Below are 17529 nucleotides of genomic sequence, written 5' to 3'. Positions count from 1 at the left end.
CCTGCCACAACCTCAACACATCCCGGGCCACAGTCAACCTCAGCATGGAGGGTGCTGCCCAAATACCTTCCTGGGGGTCGTTAATCAGTTCGTGCTTGTAGAGAGGGGAAAAGCCTCCCCACAGGAGAGGAGGACAGCGGGGACTATCGAGGAGCGACAAGGAGAGCCCGGCACCCGGTTCTCATTGCCACGCAGTGGAGAAAACGTGAGGCCAGAAAACGAAGAGCCGCAGAGGCCAGGCTGCAGCCGCCGCGCTGGGCAGCTGCTGCGAGAGCGGGGCTCGGCACCGTACAAAAGACGGCGCACAGCATTTGCCTCCCATAGCCCCGCCATGTCCTGAGCCTTTCACAGGAAAATACTGGGGGCTCCTTACTCACCTCTTCTGCTCGAGCCTGGGCATCCCGAGAAAGCACGGTACGCGGGCGGGCTCTGCTCCCCGCTTTGCGCCTCCCCTCACCACCCCCAGCGATGCGTCTCCAGCAAATTCAGCGGCAGGGTGCAGCTCCCGATTCCTGCCGGTTTTGTGACAAGCAGACAGCGAGGGCGAGAGGAGAGACATGGTTTGACTCCCCGGCTGAGGACTTTGTTGGACGCTGCTGGCAGATGGGAGATATTACAGGAAAAGCTGCGATCACACCCACGAGGCACCTGGTGAAACACCCCAAGCCTCCTTGACCACAGCCCGGGGAGGCTGTCCGTGCCATGACGGCAGGGTCACCTTTAGCTGGGGTTTCCTGGCTCCTTCCTACAACGACGCTGGTACCCGATCCTTGTGGACCTCGGTCCCTTAAGCCCGGGCTATGATAGGACAGGGGTGAGGGACCTTTCTGCGGCGAGCACTAGAAGGGGTGCTGGGGACGGTTGCCCTCACTGCACGGTGTGTGTAAATGTGGGCGTGGGGCAGCTGCGGGACCACAGAATCCCAAACGGGGAGGCTGAAGGCACCACATACAGCAAACAGGCTCGGTGGGCACCCGAGCACCGCGGCGGTGCTTCAACCGCGGCAACTCCCTTTCAGAAAGCCCCAACCTGCCCACTGGCAGCACGAGATGGAAAACCTCTGAAACGGTAACGCGCTCCTCATGCAACCCGCTTTTCCCAGGCCAGCCCCTGCGCGATTTTCCTACTACAAATCTACGAAGTCACTTTTTGAAGCCACGTAGCTGTTTAGTATCCTACAGCAAGCAGGTCTGCTGCTTAACAGCACTTTCTCTGGTAGCAAAGACAGGCAGTCGCCTCTTCTGCACGCGATGGCCAGCTGCAACCAGGTATTGTTTTCGTATATTTTGGAAACAGGTATTGTTTCCATATATTCAGTTGCACGAAGCACGGCCCAACTCCTCCGGCAGGTCTCTGAGCCAGGCCAACAGGCGATGCTACCGCTCAGTACAAACAAAGTAGAGGGGGTAGAGCAGCACTGTGTGCAATTACAACCGAGCGCGGCCTGAACTAAATGGAGAGCTCAAACAAGTGGAGCGATCTCTTATCCAAACACTAAACGTCATGGGGATGGGGAGACTGGTGCTTGGGTCACCATCCTGCCTCCAAGCAAGCCCTGTGCTGCTGGCACACAGCGTTTTTCTCCTTGCCATGCCTGATTTACAAGAGTGGTACTTTGGCAATCACGCTGAGGATACTGATTAGCTGATGCTGGGACATCGTTCCAGGAAAGGCAATCCATTTATCAAAGTGCTTGCAGCTCCCAGTTCAGGGCAGGTGAAAGTACTAATAAATATCGAGCAAAGCAAGTGAATCAGACTCCAAAGTAGCTTAATAAATAAAAGGCTATTAAAAAAAATATCTGCAGATGCTTGTGCCAACCTTGCTCCTCCAGCAGCAGCTCTGGGCGCTGGTACTTTGCATTCCCATTTCACAGGGACAACTCACTGGAAGGAACTGCTTGTCTTTGCATTGCAAAATCCATACTGCGGAAATCTCCAACCGAGATGAAATTGCAGATCGTCGTTTTACTGGGCAAAAACCTGCGCAGAGTCACATCCAGGTCTGAATCACACCTAAGCGTGCCCGGCTCCATCCTTCCGAGCTGACATCCCGAAGGCTGAAGGTCCAACGCATACTGCAGGCTGCACAGACATGGGCCAATTGAAAAGTAAGTGCCGTCTGGCAAAGAAATGAGCTGCTAATTTATTGAAAAGCTGTGCAAAATAATTGCATTTGGAACCCTTCAGCTGTCCTGGGTTTGTGCCTTCATGCAGGAGTGTGACTTCAAGAGATGGGACATAAAAAGGAGCGGAAAACCAAAGAGATCTTTGAAGCTGGGGCGAAAGAGCGCATGATCAAACGGAGCAAAAATCCCAGCTCCCACCCCACACAGACGAAGCCTCGCAGCTCCCGTGGACAAGCAATTAAGAAACAAATCAGCCCTGTTTGTTTTCACAGAGGTGAGAAACACCTCCAAACCCGGCGGCAGTTTCTGTTCCTACACACAACTTGCTCACAGCAAGCAGCGCGCGGGGATGGGACACAGGGAAGGAAGAGCGACGGCCCCACTGCTCTCCTCCTGGCACGTGGGGTGGGTCGCACCCCACGGCAAGGTCCCACCCCACACATTTCTTTTGTTTCAGGGCTGACCAGTTCTCACTGAGATACTCCCCGGTGTGTGCTGGCTCTCCTCCATCCGGCATGGGAAGAGTGGGATGGTTTGGGGAAGGTTGTGGAGGTGCTGAAGTCAACGACAACAGAGATCTGGTCTCTGAAGTACCTTGGTCAGACCTATTTTGGCAGGTGGCATGAACTATGGAGAAACAGGTTACTTTCAGCTTTCCTCTACAGCTGTGATTCCTACTGAGATTACAAAAGCGCTAGGGAGCTGCAAGATAAAAAAGAAAAATCAAGCAAAACAAATTCCCAAAGATCAAAAGTATTGAAGAGCGTTACCTGGGATGCTTCTAAGGAAAAACAAAACAAAACAAAAAACCCCAAAAACCTCACAAGCAGATAATGACATAAACAAAACCCACCTTCCTGAGAAAAGAGAGACCCACACAAGCTCCCAGCGCTTGGGGCACAACACTATTTGCCAGGGTTTACCCAAAGAGATGAACTAGAGCCTGCCTTCTTCCCACCCTTTGCTTTTACTCGGCCGTTTCTTTGCCCCAGCTCCTTCAGTAAGAAGGGGAGATCGCCCATGTGACAGCCGCCAGGTCATTTGCTCCTGATGCCGCTGGAGCAGTGCAGTGCATTGCCCACTCCCTGCCCTCTGTGCTCCTTTCCTTCAGAGCCAGGAGTTTCGATGGGTTCAGGTCCTGGAGCTCTGACGAGAGGGGAGCGGGGTTGGGACACAGCCCAAAGGCGACGAGGGTGTCCAGCAGCATCACCTCCCTGCTCAGCATCTCCAGTGCATGAGTCCTCTCCCAAACTAAAGCTCTCTGCCAGCATCTGCTCCTGCAAAAGCTGCAGCTGGGCTGCGCAGCATGGCCCCAGATCCTTGGGGCTCTCTGCCTTTGCTCCTCCTCAGCTTGGCTGTAGCTCCAGGTGAGGGGCAGGCTCTGGAGCCCAGCCAGTGCGGCACTCACCTCTAGTGACACTTTAGGGGACACTTTTCAGTCCCTACATCTGAGGGGTGCAGACATGGCCACAGATCCACGAAGGATGCTGTCCTTGTGGAGCAAGTCCCAGTTGACTTGGTGGGAGCGTTGCTGCTCCTGGGCGGCACTGCCAGGCGCTGGCTGGAGAAGGGGGTCCCATCACCCTGCCCTGGCTTGTCCCCAGGCTGCCACCAATCCCCCCCCCCTGCCACTAACCCAATTCCTCACAGCTGGGCTGGAACATTTCTCCTCCTGCTGCTCAGGTGCCTGCTACAGTCCAAGGGATGGGAAATTCATCAGCCATACGTTGCTCCTCCGATTAATCGCCTTTTGCTCCTGTTTTAGCAGGAGGCAGGTTTCCCTTTCTGCTCAGGTGAGTCAGCAATGGCTCTGGAAGGGATTTCCTCCTGGAAACCCTCTACTGAGGAGCCAGCGCATCCCGACCTGTGAAGGCATCCTGCAGACAGGAGCCGCGGGGGACGCAGAGCCCAGGGATGCTTAACCCCTCGGGCAATTGCCACAGCCCTTGCTAAGCACCCAGGGACGGTGTCAGGGGACGCTGCGTACTTTAAGCTGTAGGAAAGGAACACGCACACGAGCTGCACTTGAGCAAGATGGAGCATCTCAGCCCGGGCAGCCGTCTCCAGAGCAGGGAGCCGCTGAGGGGGATGCTGAGGTCCCCAGGGATGTACCAAAGCATGAGCTGATCAAAGAATGGGGCCAGGATGGGTGTGGAGCGGGCTGCGTGCCCCAGGGAGCAGCCACGCTGCAGGGCTGGCCCCTTGGTACGCCCAGCGAGCACGGCCGGACCTCGGGGTCGGGAGCGCAAGCAGAGAACGCTCAGCCTTCCAACTGGGTGAGCAGATACAGCACGATGAAAAGCAAAGGGGAGAGAGCAGCCCGAGCCGCGGAGGAGGAAAGGGAAGGAGCGTCAGACCAACCTTGCCAGCTCCAGCCCCTGCTCTGCCACTGGCTCCCAGACGCTTTCGCAGCGCCCGCACTCACGCGAGGGCAGGGGAAGGACGGGGTCACTGCTACGCGAGTCCAGCAACACAAAGAGGGGTTCAGAGCTCTTCTCGCTAGAGCTGGCTGGCTCCCCTCCCCCCTCCAAGTGGGTCTTCTCTGTGCCTCCCTCTCCATCTTCCTCTTGGGCCATCTCCTGATCAAGGTTGTTGCACAAAGCCAGAGTAATTGCCTTGGAGGGCTCTTCTGAAAATCAGCGCATTCAAGAAAATGCGTCTTTGAGGTCCTCTGGTGCCCAGTGTTTGGGGCCATCCCAGTCCCAGGGACAGAGCTTGTATTCACGCTCTGTGAACAACAGGGCATTCAGCAGAACTGAAGAGACAGTAAATTCAGAAGTGATGAAAAAAAGCATCTTTTCACACAACTCGCCTTGGGGAACTCAATGTCATATGATGTGGCCAAGGGCAGGGACTTGTGGGATCAAACAACTGCCGAGCTGACCCTGGGTATTTCTATTATTCATAACAAAAAATAAACTACACACAAATGAGGAAAGCCTGCCAAGCAAACCACACACAAGCACCAAAAAAAAAAAAAAAAAAAAAAAATCACTCGGGCTGTTTTGCCCACGAAGCACCACGCTGAAGACTACTTCCCAAGGAGAAACAACCTTTTCTGGGAACAGGTTGTAGGAACAGCCTGGACGCGGGGCTGCAGGATTTCTTGTAGCTTTCTCCGACATTGCTGGTACCAGCTGATGCCACCCTGGCAGAGTCAGAAAAATCCTTTGCTACTGACAGTGGTGACCAGCACTCCCACTGCAAGGAGGGGTATCCGGACTTGCTCCTTCCAGCTACTCCTGGAAGATTTTCCTCACACCTGGCTTGACCCTGCCAAATCCCTGTACCATTGCCGGGAAGATCCTGGCTCCTCATTGCTGCAGCTGCCTTGCAAAGAGCCGCAGGCAGCCTTCAGTCCAGGTGCTGGGCTCGGCTGTAAGGGCACCTGCAGCTCCAGCCCATGTCCCAGCCTCTCTGGATGGTGTGGCTTGAGGTCATGGCCCGGTTCGGTCCTTCCCTTTACTGCCTTAAATGCAGTAAATGAGTCGACAGCAGTAATGTGGTTGATTATGAAAAACAGCCCTGGAAGAGGTGTGAAAACACATGAAGAAGTGAATACACAGCGTCAGTCAGGATAAAACTTGGGCTTAGGAAGACAAACCTTTCTTCTTCCCAATCCCATTTTAAATCAAGGGTTTGATTTTTTTTTGCTTGAGGTGCAATGATTTCCAAGATCCTAAGACATGCCCAGATGTTATTTCCCTTTTAAACTGCAGAGGGAGAACATAGGGAAAGGCTTAGAGCAGAGGCTTGGCCCTGGAAGAGCTAGCGCAGTAAAGCATTACCTGCAAAAAATCATATGCCAAAAAAAGCCCCCAATACCTCCAATTATTGCGGTTTCCCTATTAATACTTACAGCGCATTAACACTTCCTCAGGTGCCAGCGCCGCAGACTCTGGGTAGCCAAGAGCACAGCCCGGAAGGGACTGGGGATGCTGCCGGAGCTTTCCTGGCCGGGTCGAGCCGTGCGGTCGCAGGCTGAGGCTTTTCGAGCTGTATTACCTCGGCTCCCCTGCACTGCAGGGGAGCTGGGGAAGCGAGAGCGAGGAGAGGTCATGTAAACCAACTCTGAATCACTGCAGGTTTTTTTCTTTTTAAAACTGGTCAGATAAATGTTTTGAGAAGACATATTAAAGCCGTGGCTGCTTTCTCCAGGGAACTATCAGGATGATTTTATTTGGCCAGAGCACGGTAACAGGGTCAGGCTGTCAGCTTCTATTAAGATTTGGATGTGCGTCACTGAATGGAAAGCGCTTGGCTATATTGCTTCTCATTAGATTGCTTTATGATAAATCTAATCATTAACTTACTACACTTGGCCGATTTGAAGGTTATAAGCCCAGCTCTGCAGCTGCCCCAGCGGGCTGCAAACCAAACGCTTTCCCCTGGGAAGGGCAGCTTCACCACAGCAGCGCCCGGTTCGCAACGGCGAACGTCTCGGCAAAGCTGCCGCCGCCTCACGGCGTTGACATGGCCTCTCCAGCCAGCGAGGCATTGCCCTCCCTGCTGCCTTGTCCCAGGGGGACGCATCCAGCCCACACTTCCACCCAGGAGGATGGTTTTGGGTAACTAAGGGGTGCTCAGGTGCTTGACAGCTCGGCCGCGTGTTGCTGCTTCACACCTTCTGCAGCGCCTCGCGCACGGGGTACAAGCCTTACCTTGGCTCCTGCACCGCTCCGAGGGCATTGCTGAAACCAGAGGAGAAAGCTTCCCCATTTTTAAGTCAGGCTGAGAAGATGGCTCTTGCCCAGTCTTAAAACTAAGGCCTGGCTTTGGGGGGAAGCGCAAGGCGTTATGTCGGTCCCGTTAGACAAGACCTGGTTGTTCAACGCTTCCAAGCGCAGGCAGGTGATCTCGCGTCCCCACCAGCAAGGAGGCCGTGGTGCACCCCGAGCCCCTCCGCGGCTGAGGAGCGGCAGCACAGCCTGACGCAGCCCTGGAAATGCAACAGCAGAGCTGCCGGCCTGAGTTCCCCCAGCTTGGGGATCTGACTTCTCCCCTCCGGCTCCTCGCGACCCCTCCTGCACCACATCCAGGCATTGAAACCCCACTGCAGCTGGTACCCACAGATGTAAATGGGGCTGCCGGGGACCCGCACTGGGACTGACCCATCCCAGCACCCCAGGCACAGTGAGCACTTGCTGCTGCATGAAAAAAAGGAGGTGAGACCGCAGTGCCACGATTGGATCTGGGCTGGTGGCCTTCCCCTTGGCAATTTGGGCAGAAGGTCCGCCTCACACACTTGTAACACATCCAGATCACGGACTCGCATCCCCCATCCTCACCAAAAGTAACACAGCAGCTCTTGAAACTCCTCTGACCACCTCCGTGGTGGGCATATGGATGGGCAGAGAGATCCAGACCAGACACAGTTCTTCCCTCCTCTCCTGAGGGCACCTGAGAGGACAGCCAGCCTCTCCCCAGGGACACAGGAGCACGCTGCAAACCTCTGATCAGAGCCAAGGGCGACTGGGCTCCCCCAGGGGCAGGCGAGGGACCATGCCAACGACATATGGCAAACGTGCGGGACCCACGCTGCAGCCCCCAGCCCTCGGTTCCCATGGCAGGCTCAGGGGGGGTACAACGCACCCCCAGATAATGCTGCAGAGCTGGGAGGCTTGCTCTCCATGCCTTTTGATTGCATTTTTTTTTTGGCCAAGGCAGGGGCCCTCCCTGCCTCTGCAGTCCCTCTAGATGCTGAGCTTAATCCGCTCAGGCCAGTTCCAAGCATCTGCCTTGCATCCCATCAGCAACGAGGGCTTAGCATGAGTGCTTCCCATCTTCGTTTGTTTTTATGATCTCATGAATTTATCAAAGACAATTAAGCCGCCCCTGGTTGAGGCATCCCAGGGAAGCTACTGGAGGAGTCCTGCTCTTCTAGAGCAGCTTCTCCAGGATGGGGAGGGCTGCTTCACACAGGGGTTCGGCCCCAGCAGCCCCTCTGCCTGGAAATCCAGCAGCGGCTCGGCTGGGAGCTGTCGGGTGTGTTGCAGGAGTCTGTGCCACATTCCCTGGCCCGGGCTGCACAGGACACGAGGCTGTACCATCGCCACGGTCCCTGCTGAGATAAAAAGATGCAAATGCAAAGTAAATGCAAACACAAGTGCTACGTGTATTCTGCAAGGTATTTAGGGAGCTGCAGCAGGAGGGGTCCTGCTGGGAAACGCGGAGCTGTACTTTGAGCCATTTGTCATCCCCATCTCCAAAGGGCATCCATGTCTCCCACAAACGATCAGATCGCCAGGTCTGAACCAGCCAGCCGCCTTCTAACACGCACGATCACAAGATAAGGCAGCTTAGCTGGACTTTCTCTCCCAACAAGCTGGGTGAAGCTTCACGGCCCTGGATTAACTCGCACACAGCAGCTCGGGAAGACCTGGGGACGCAGCACGCACCCGAAGCCTGCGAGATGGTTGCAGGGGGGACACGCGGCGTGGGGCACGCACCCCTCCGGCTGCCGCAGACCGAGGAGCCCGTCCTTCCCACCCGCAAGCCCAACATCTCAGGGGTGCATCAGGATGTATCTGAGCGGAGAAGACACCCAGGGTGGAGCCGAAGGCTCTCCTGGGATGCTGCGGTAGTTTCCCATGCCTCGGGCTCTCCCTTTTAGGGGTTAATTACAGTCACAGCTAACAACCCCTGCCTTTGTTTACACTGGAGGCTGGCACGCCCGCCATCACTGGGAACGGGGTTGGTTTGGGCCACACTATCACATCTAAAACCACACACAGAGCTGCAGCCACAGACAGGAGCAGCCTCCCTGCTCCGGCTGGGCTGCTCCCCCCCCAGACAACAAAAGGGCTGGTAACGCAGTTCAGAGTTCTCCCCGGTACAAAAACGGTCTTTGAGGGTAATTTGTTTCAGCTCAAAAGCAGCTGAAGTTAATTACACAGCAATGAAATATCGCGCTTTAATATTACTCCACTCCCCTTGGCCGGGCTGCTGTGAAATGCTGCTCTGTTCGAGATCCGGACCCAAGGGCTCTCTGATCTCCAGATAACGTCCTAGTTAAGGGAGAGGAAGGTAATGGGATGCATGAGCACTGGAGCCCGGGAGAAGGGGTGATGGGGCACAGGGCTCTGCGTGGGGACACCCATCATACATGGCCTTCGAGCTGGGGGGGGGTGGTTGGGGCATTCATTGCATCCTAACCCATGTCGGGGCTTCCAGTCCCTCATGCTTTCCCTGGGGGGACCCATGCGGCCTCTGGCCCCATGCTTTGATCTCAACTCCTGCTTGGAATTCAGGCATCTCCTTGCCTTCAGCGCACAGGACACTTACACAGGTGATGCTCTACGTGGTCCGTGAGTAATGATGCTGCCTGGCCCAGCGGTCATCCTGGGAAGTCCCCTGGCCACAGTCCGACATGCCTGTCAGCACTTGGCCAGATGACCTCTTTACTCACCCGTTTCTTGAGCAAGAGCTTGAAGCGCCCTGGCCAAGGGCATTGCAGGTGTCTCCTTCCATCCTCTGCAGACCTGGGAAAGTCTGCTGAGAAGGATGGAGAGCAGAAGCCTCAGCCTTGCTGAAGCTCGAGCTGGGGTAGCGTCTGTAAGGCAGGGAAGGGCATGCGGGCTAGCAGCCAGATGAACAAGAGTTGCCCTGCTCGCTGGGCATGCCAGAGCAGATGCTGTGCCCCTCTTGCCCTGATGCCACCTGGGCACTTTCTCCTGCTGCCCTGCTTGGAGATAAGGCAACAGGGAACACCAGGCTTGTGGACACAGAGGCCAAAGCACTTGCAAAGAGAACATGCGTAGCCCACGCAACGGACAGGGCTGGCCCAAGGATCAGTACAGCCACCGCGTGATACGGGGCACCTCAAAGGCAGGAGGATGGGAAATCCCAGGGTTGTTCTTAGTGCCGGTAGCAACAGCAGAGTTAAAATGCCTTTCCTGCATGCTCAGAGCCTCAGCTGCCCCACAGCAGTCTGCAGCCCTGGTCTGAAGCCCCTCATTCGCTGCCATCATCCTCTGGTGCCACACAGAGGAACAGGCTGCATTGCCACCTAATGGGATGTGCTGGGAAAGCCCTGTGCATCCTACTGGAAACCAGCAGGACCGGTATAGTGGAGGCTCTGCAAGAGCTGGAGTTGCTTACCCAGCTCCCCTGCACCACCAGAGATCTTCTGGTTGGGACGTCCCCAGCACTGTAATATAAAACAGCGCAGGGGGCACAAATCAAAGAGGGTGGGAGGCAGCGAGCAGGTTTGTGGGCTCAGAGCTGTGCCAGGAAACACCAGCGTGAGGCAACCACTTGTGACCCAGCGGTATCGCAGCCCAGATCTGAGCACACAGGCAAAAGGTTTATGGGGTATCAAAGTCATTTTCCCTTCACTGCCTCCACGGCTCGTAAAAGCTCCTGCCAGCAGAGCGTGTTTAATATTGAGCTCTTCGAGGGAGCGGATACATTGTCCGGTTAAACACGTCTCCTTGCCAAAATGCTGCATGCAGACAGACACCAAGGGGAAAGCCAGACCCGCAGGGACTCCAGCAATGGATGCTGAGTCCGTGGGGTGGCAGTCAGCATGGCTAGGAGGAGAAGGGGGGGCAGCCGTGCCGCGAAAGCACGGGTCCAGTCGGGCAGACTCATGCTCTGTCTGCTGCAATCCCAGATTCGCTGTGTGGCTCCAGGCAAGTCACTTCATCCGCCTCCATCTCCCCAAGCCCAAGAAAACCAGTCCTGTGGGAGGCTGGGAAGCAGACCTCCCGCTGAGCTCCTCGCTGGGAGATGCAGTAAGCCAGCTGCGTCTCAAAGCAAAGAGCCGCCAAAACGTTTCCTGGGAAGAGCCCACACCAAGGCTTCACCAGCCTTCCTGCACCAACGCCTCGCGAGCGGGAGCCTGCGGGTGCAGAGCCTGGCATCCCTGCCTGCAAACTGCCGCCTGCACCCCTTCGCCGCCCAGGAGCTGCGCTGCAAATGGCAGGGCTGTGCTTCACCCCATTGCACCGGCCCAGAGGGAGCCAGAAGGTCCAGTGGGAGCAGCCCCAGGACTCACCAGCCTGGCCTTGCTTTGCATGGGGAACACTCGCAGCTACTCACGGAACTGGCGGCAGGGTCTGAAGCTGCTGACGGGATTTGGGAGCTACTCTTCTCCGAGATGCATAGCAGGTCAGCAGAGCAGCTGTTCAGACGTGCCAGCGCATGTGAGGAAGCCATACTCACAAACCTGAACACACCATCTCCACCCTGCTGCTCTCCATCACCACCTGGAGAGCAACACAGCACCGACCTGTCCCAACACAGCAATGACCTTTGACAGTCCTTCATGGAGGACTGCTGGAAGCAGCAAGGATCCCGTCTTGAACTAATATAGTGGACAAAGTCACCTGAAAGCAATGCTCGAGCTGAATGCCCTGCCAGAAGGGCCTGCTCATCTCCCTAGTCCTGCCTGAGGACTGACTGGTGGTTGGTCTGCACCACCAGCTTACAACCCAGCACAACCCAGACTGTCATCAGGAAGCAGCAATTAGAGCATCAGCTTTGATGCCTCTCTCCAGTTTAGTCCCTCACCTCCCTCTGCTCTGTCGAGCTGCAGTCTCTCTTTCTCACTCATGCTCAGAACAAGCACCCTAGGGAGAAGTCAGCAGGGATTTCAGAGACCTCTCAGAGGTGGCGGTGGCTTTGGTTTCCCATTCTCATTGAAGGCTGCCCACACCAGCCTGACTTCCAGGACTGTCTCAGCTGGCCACTCAGCTGAGACCACAGCAGCCTGAATTTTACCTGCATCCACAGATAAAAGCAGCAAAGGAGTTTGTCGAGTCCCTTCTTTCTTCCTCCTTCAGTCTTGGGTCTCTCTTGTAAGCAGGCACAAACCAGAACCGAGCGCAGCAAATGGAGTCCCTGTCGTAATGACAAAGCCCACCCCGCTCAGCAGCAGCTCCCACCAGTTTCTGAATACCCTCACCTCTTAGGGGATGAGAACAGTCACCCTTGTCTCCCAAAACACCCAGAGACGATGGCAGGCACCGGCAAGTGGGCACAACGTGGGGGCTGACACGGGCCATGCCAGGGCTGCAGAGGTCATGCCCATTTTACCTTAGCACTCTCTTGTTCATTTTTCGCATGCATCAACTCCCTTTACACAACAGAAACTCTGCTGTGAACTTTATATATAAAGAATTTGATTCCCAAAAAGGAAATAAGCTTCCACACAAAGTAGTAACCTGTTTGGACCAGCCTTCTTGTACGCAAGAACCAGAAAAGAGCAAATGTACCAAAGGGCTCAGTAAATCACGCTTACATCCCGTTTCTTGAAATGCAGAGTGGCACTGCTGTGCTGGCACCATAACGCAGCACAACCCAAAGAGCTGGCTCCCCGCTTTCTGCCAGAGCCCTGAGCGCGCTGAAAGGAGCTGTCTGCAGCAGCACGATAGGGAACCCAGAGAAACCAAAACCCTTGCTCTGCCACAACTTTCAGCCCACAGCTGGGGGGAAGCATGGTCCCATTTGGCATGCCTGCGACCCCACAGCCAGCCAAGATCCACCTTCCCTAGCCGCACACTCACGTTCCTCCACCTCACGCCCATGCGCAGAGATGCAGTTGAGGGCTGGGAACGCTCTCCTGTAGGTGCGGCAGCCCGCACGCCAACCGGCGGATGCGGCATTTATCCCCCATGCGGCACCACTGTCTGGGATTGTGTCTCCAGGCCATGCTCCATGAACTGCTCATCCACGAGCAGGTGGAGGAATGAGGTGTGGTGTCTGCCTCTCCCCGAGGGAACTGCAGCGGCTGCCACGGACTTCAATGCCCGGTTATCTTTGAAGACGCTCAGTACCCATTAAGCTAATTGAGACTAAGTTCTCAGGCACGTAAAATTTAGGTATCATTTGTACCTGTAGTTTTTGTTCAGGAGGGTGGAGAACACCGGCAGGAATCAAATAATCAGGAGTGGTCCCATCAGATAGAAGCAGCTAGGCTGGGCTCCAGCACCTGCAGAGGAACCACACAGCACCGGCAGGCAATGCGCTTGTTTTGATCTCGCTGTGAATATGTATTTGGCAAATAAAGACTTAAAGCTGGGAACCAGAGCAGAACCTGCAGATTTCATGCCATCCTGCCACCCGCGATGCTCACGCGATGACGCTGTTTGAGAGGCAGCTATGTAAAGAATGCTGCCCTCTTATCAGGGTTAAAAGGGTCAGAGTGAATTAACTGCTTCTTACTGAATGACTGCAAGGGGAAATAATTTCCCTTTCTCAGGAAAGCTCTCCAGCATGAGCTCCTTTCTCTAGCATGATAGATTATCTCCAACCCACGACACCAAAACTGAAGCAAAGCAGTCTCCTGGGTGGCCAAGGCTTTGCTCATCACGGCAGCAAGACTGAGACATGGCACCTTCTCACCACTGCAGCAGAAAGACAAGCTGGGATCGCAGAGCTGTGCCTTTCTGCCAGGGAAACCTAGACCTTACCTCCCTTCAGCCCCCAGGAAAGCATCAGGGAACACAATTTTGAATGCTTACCCCATCTTTCAACCAGTGTTTTATAAAACACTCATTCCACATATGAGCTAAGCAGGGTCATGGGAAGCAACAGTGTCAGATGGGCTCAGTTTTGACCAACACGAATGGGAGGTCCCAGGGCCACGCAGCTCCAAGAAGCTTGCCCAATATCACACACAAGTCAACAGAAGGCCATGAACGTACGGAGGACAGTCAATCCCCTTCATTCATCTTTGGACCTCCTTTTCCATCAAGATCTCCTTGAAGGCACATGGCTTTTGAGGTTCTCCATAAATGCTCAGCTTACACTACACCTGAGCAGGTACATTTCTGGAGAGCAGCCTGTGAGGTTACGGTGTGCCATCCCACCTCCCCTCTGCTCTGGTTGCTTCCATTAACTTTTGCACAAATGATTCATTTTGCCATCTTTTGTAAACAGCATTCGAAGCCAGCTGGAATCTGTTGTGAACCTAAATTACACTTGCTCAGCAAGCTCTTCCACAGAAGGGCTTCATTTTAATCTTTGCCTGTGGTGGCGGCACAGCAATGCACATCCTTCTCTCACTGCAGCAGCTCTTCCCTTTCACAGAAGTGAAGCAGCACAGTTAACATCCAAACCTCACCGCTATTAAAACATGGAAGTTACACCTTGAAGGAGGAAGGGGAAGAAGAAACTCACTGGATCTCTTAATTGTAGCCCTGGGCCAAATGTCACTGCTGAAGAGCACAAGGTGGGTAGGTGCAGTTAGAGTCAATACCTGAAGCTGAAGCACAAAGCACGAGGAGGATCAGACACATGCAGGTATCTTCAGCAGAGAGACTGACCTTGTCACAGCCCAGACGGTTTCAGCTGTCCCCCAGCTGACAACGAAGCTATTAATGGACACATCGGGAAAGCACACACACATTCACCAGTCAACCACAGCAAAGGCCAGAGGGGGATGGTTACAAGACCAAATCTGAAATGCGGTAAGCCGAGTTTTCAGAATGGGACAGGCGTTGGCATGAAATCACAGGCTCCGAGGCTGAGGCGCAAACTTCACAACCTCCTCTGAGGCTGCAGCGTGTCCAGCATTCGTTCTGGTGGCAAGACCCATTCCCACCTCCTCTTTCTTTTCACCCCTCTTGTGCAACTGTGAAGTGAAGTGAACCCAAGGAGGAGTTAGTTGCTGGACTACTGGACCAACCAACTGCAGACACAAATGCAGACATCAAGAAAGCTGGTGGTTCTGCCCATAAATGCGACTGCTGGCCGTAAGTGAAACGCTGCCATTCCCAGTGAGCCTGCCTTTACAAAGGCAGGCAGAATCAAGCATGGGATGTGACAGGCAGGAGGCAAACTTCCCCGTGCATTAACATAGACAATGGGAACTCAGGATAAGGGGACAGACTGCAGATATCACACGTGCATCTACGCAGAAATGCAGAGAGGACTTGAGCCATTTTATCTTTTCCAATCTCATAAAGAACTGGAGATAGATTTATCCAACTGGCACAGCCCAGTCTTCAAAAGCCAAAATCTTTACAGCTGGTTTGCCAAGAGATTTTTTTTTTGAGGTGTTGGAGTGGGAAGGAGGGAAGAGAAAAACACATCTAACTCTCTTTCCTACAGCAAGGGGAAAGAAAGTTATTTCCTTCACAGGTTTAGTTTATAAACAGCTTCACTTTTAAAGCAGAGATAAAACTAGCATAAAAAAAAAAAAGACATTTTGTCATACCACACTGCTCACTGTACAAGCCAACACTGCTTTTCCTGACAGGAGTTAAACTCCTTGACATCCAGAGCTCAGCTCTCAGTGCGCTGCTGGAGCAGGCAGGGAAGGCTCTGAGAAATGCTCTGCACCCCACTGTGCCCCACTATGGCAAAGTTACACACAGCAGCTTCACCAGCACTACACACAGCACAAAATGCCTTCCTAGGAGATCCGACATCAGGTTGCATTGCACATTGCCAAGTGAATTACAACACCTGGAGAACACAGCAACACTGGGAGATGGGACACCTGTAAAAACAGATCTGGACTACTCCAAAGGGAACCTAAAGCCACAGCAGATGTTCTTTTCATCTCTGCACTCATTACTCACTGTTGCAAGATGGTACTTTGGACAGGTAAAGAAAAGCTAACATGAATTGGTCAGGATCTCATTGCACATGAGAAGGCAACAGCGGCTGGGGCTGGCAGGTCCTCAGGCATCAGAGCACTAAGATACACCTCCCTGGGGGAGTCATGAGGTAAGGAAGCACACAGCTGAGCTGCAACACATATAGCTCCAGCATCTCACCACCAGCCTCTGGAAGGTGAAAACACCCAAAGGTCTTACAACAGTTCAAAAAGTGCACAGCCTCGCAGGACTGACTACGCCAGTTCTGCTGCATTTTCACACAAGCCCAAGGCACAGTGCCAGCCCCGCATCCTGCACTTGCTCGTCACCATGAAGCCACCAGCTGCATTAGCGCAAGGAGGCACAGTGGCATCGACACAGAGACAGTTCTTTTGGAACCACAGGTGAAAAAAAACCTATAAAGCCATAAAACATGGAAACAAAGAGCTAAGAGATCAGAGAGAAGAGCCACATTTCTATCCCACTGCTCATTTATTTCAGTATCTAAGCAGGCCCCCACAGCTCTTAAAAGAGTCTTTTCATACTAGTTTTGATATGGGAAGGGGCACAGGCAAGACTTGGTTGCTGAATTCAAAGGCACTGCCCTGAATACTGGGATGCCTGGCAGCTTTTTGCTCAGCGACTGAAGTAGTTAGCCCCTTGCTGGAAATGCAGAATTACTGCAGACTAAGTCTAGGCAGCATGGCTTGAACCAATGCCAAAGTGCCTCATTTGTGTGACTAACTAATACCAAATGAATCATTTCTTTAAAAAGAACTCCAACTTGGACTTTCAGGGACTTGCAAAAATAATAATTACGTTTGTCTTTTATACCCAAACATTGTGATCTATAGCACCCATTCAAAGGAAGAAGCTATGAGTACAACTGCTGGCAATTAGGGTTTTTTTTTTATATACTTTTAAGCACAGACATTTTGCTGTTTAAATTTAGATTAACACTTATTTCCTTCTCTCAATGAACTTTTTTATGCTTGCCCGCTTTGATGCTGATGTCCAGTAATAGGCTTTCAGAACATGAGGCAAGTGTGAGTTTTTTTAGCATGTGCACTCTTCTAATGAAACAAATAAAACCCAATGCATGACAGAGCAAGAAATGAACTTTGTGAGAGCAGGAGGATACAGGTTTAATTTCTCTTGATTCAGCAAAACAACAATAGTCCTGTATAATAACATGCCACAGTCTTGATGAAGAGAAAGTTCAGCATTGATCTTAAGTCTGCCCCTGTAATATCAGATCACTCTGCTATCACACACTGACCATCCAACATCCAAAGACAAAGCACCCTGAACTCTCCAGGGAAGAACAAACCAGAATAAAGTGATTTCCTTTTTAGAAGTCTGTTCTCTCATGCTGTAGCTGGAAGATGATTTAACCAGCATTTTCTTTGTGCTACACAATTGATGCAGAGCAGGCACACTGAACTCAGCTTCTTCACTCAAGTTCTGTGGTCCATCGCAGTTAGGGCTCCAAGGGGAGGCAGATTTCATTTCAGCCAGATCCACTTGTCACCAACATCAGCATTGTAGCCTTGCCTAAAATTACGACCAGGCAGCTAGAGAAAGCAGAAAATTTAGTCAGAAACATTTCTCTTTTTACTCTCTATGGAAATTTTAAATTCTTCATGAAGTGCCTCATGGTATCTGCAGAAGTACAACTCAATTTTTAATTTTTTTTTTTTTTACAATGTAATTATTAGCACTTGTAGAAAAATCAGTCCCTCTGAAAAATTTGAGCTGTGCTGCTGGAAGGAGTGCCCACAAAAACCACTATGGCACATATGAAAACTAGGCCAATATGTCAATAGCACAACAGCATATTCCACCTGGATTCAT

General features: G+C 53.1%; 1 protein-coding gene across 1 annotated transcript in view; it reads right to left on the bottom strand.

The window, feature by feature from the left end:
- Positions 1-16805: 16805 nt before the first annotated feature.
- NDUFA10 (NADH dehydrogenase (ubiquinone) 1 alpha subcomplex, 10, 42kDa) overlaps positions 16806-17529 on the bottom strand; it is a 40991-nt gene continuing 40267 nt past the window's right edge. Inside the window, exon 9 of the mRNA XM_010291855.1 lies at positions 16806-17249. Coding sequence (XP_010290157.1) covers positions 17181-17249 — 69 coding nt within the window. The 3' untranslated portion in view covers positions 16806-17180. The remainder of the gene's footprint in view (positions 17250-17529) is intronic.

This window comes from Phaethon lepturus, unplaced genomic scaffold (genome assembly GCF_000687285.1).
Source record: "Phaethon lepturus isolate BGI_N335 unplaced genomic scaffold, ASM68728v1 scaffold25287, whole genome shotgun sequence".
Classification (NCBI taxonomy): Eukaryota; Metazoa; Chordata; class Aves; order Phaethontiformes; family Phaethontidae; genus Phaethon; species Phaethon lepturus.
The sequence above is the reverse complement of the archived record's forward strand: the minus strand, read 5'-3'. Positions and strand labels throughout refer to the sequence as shown.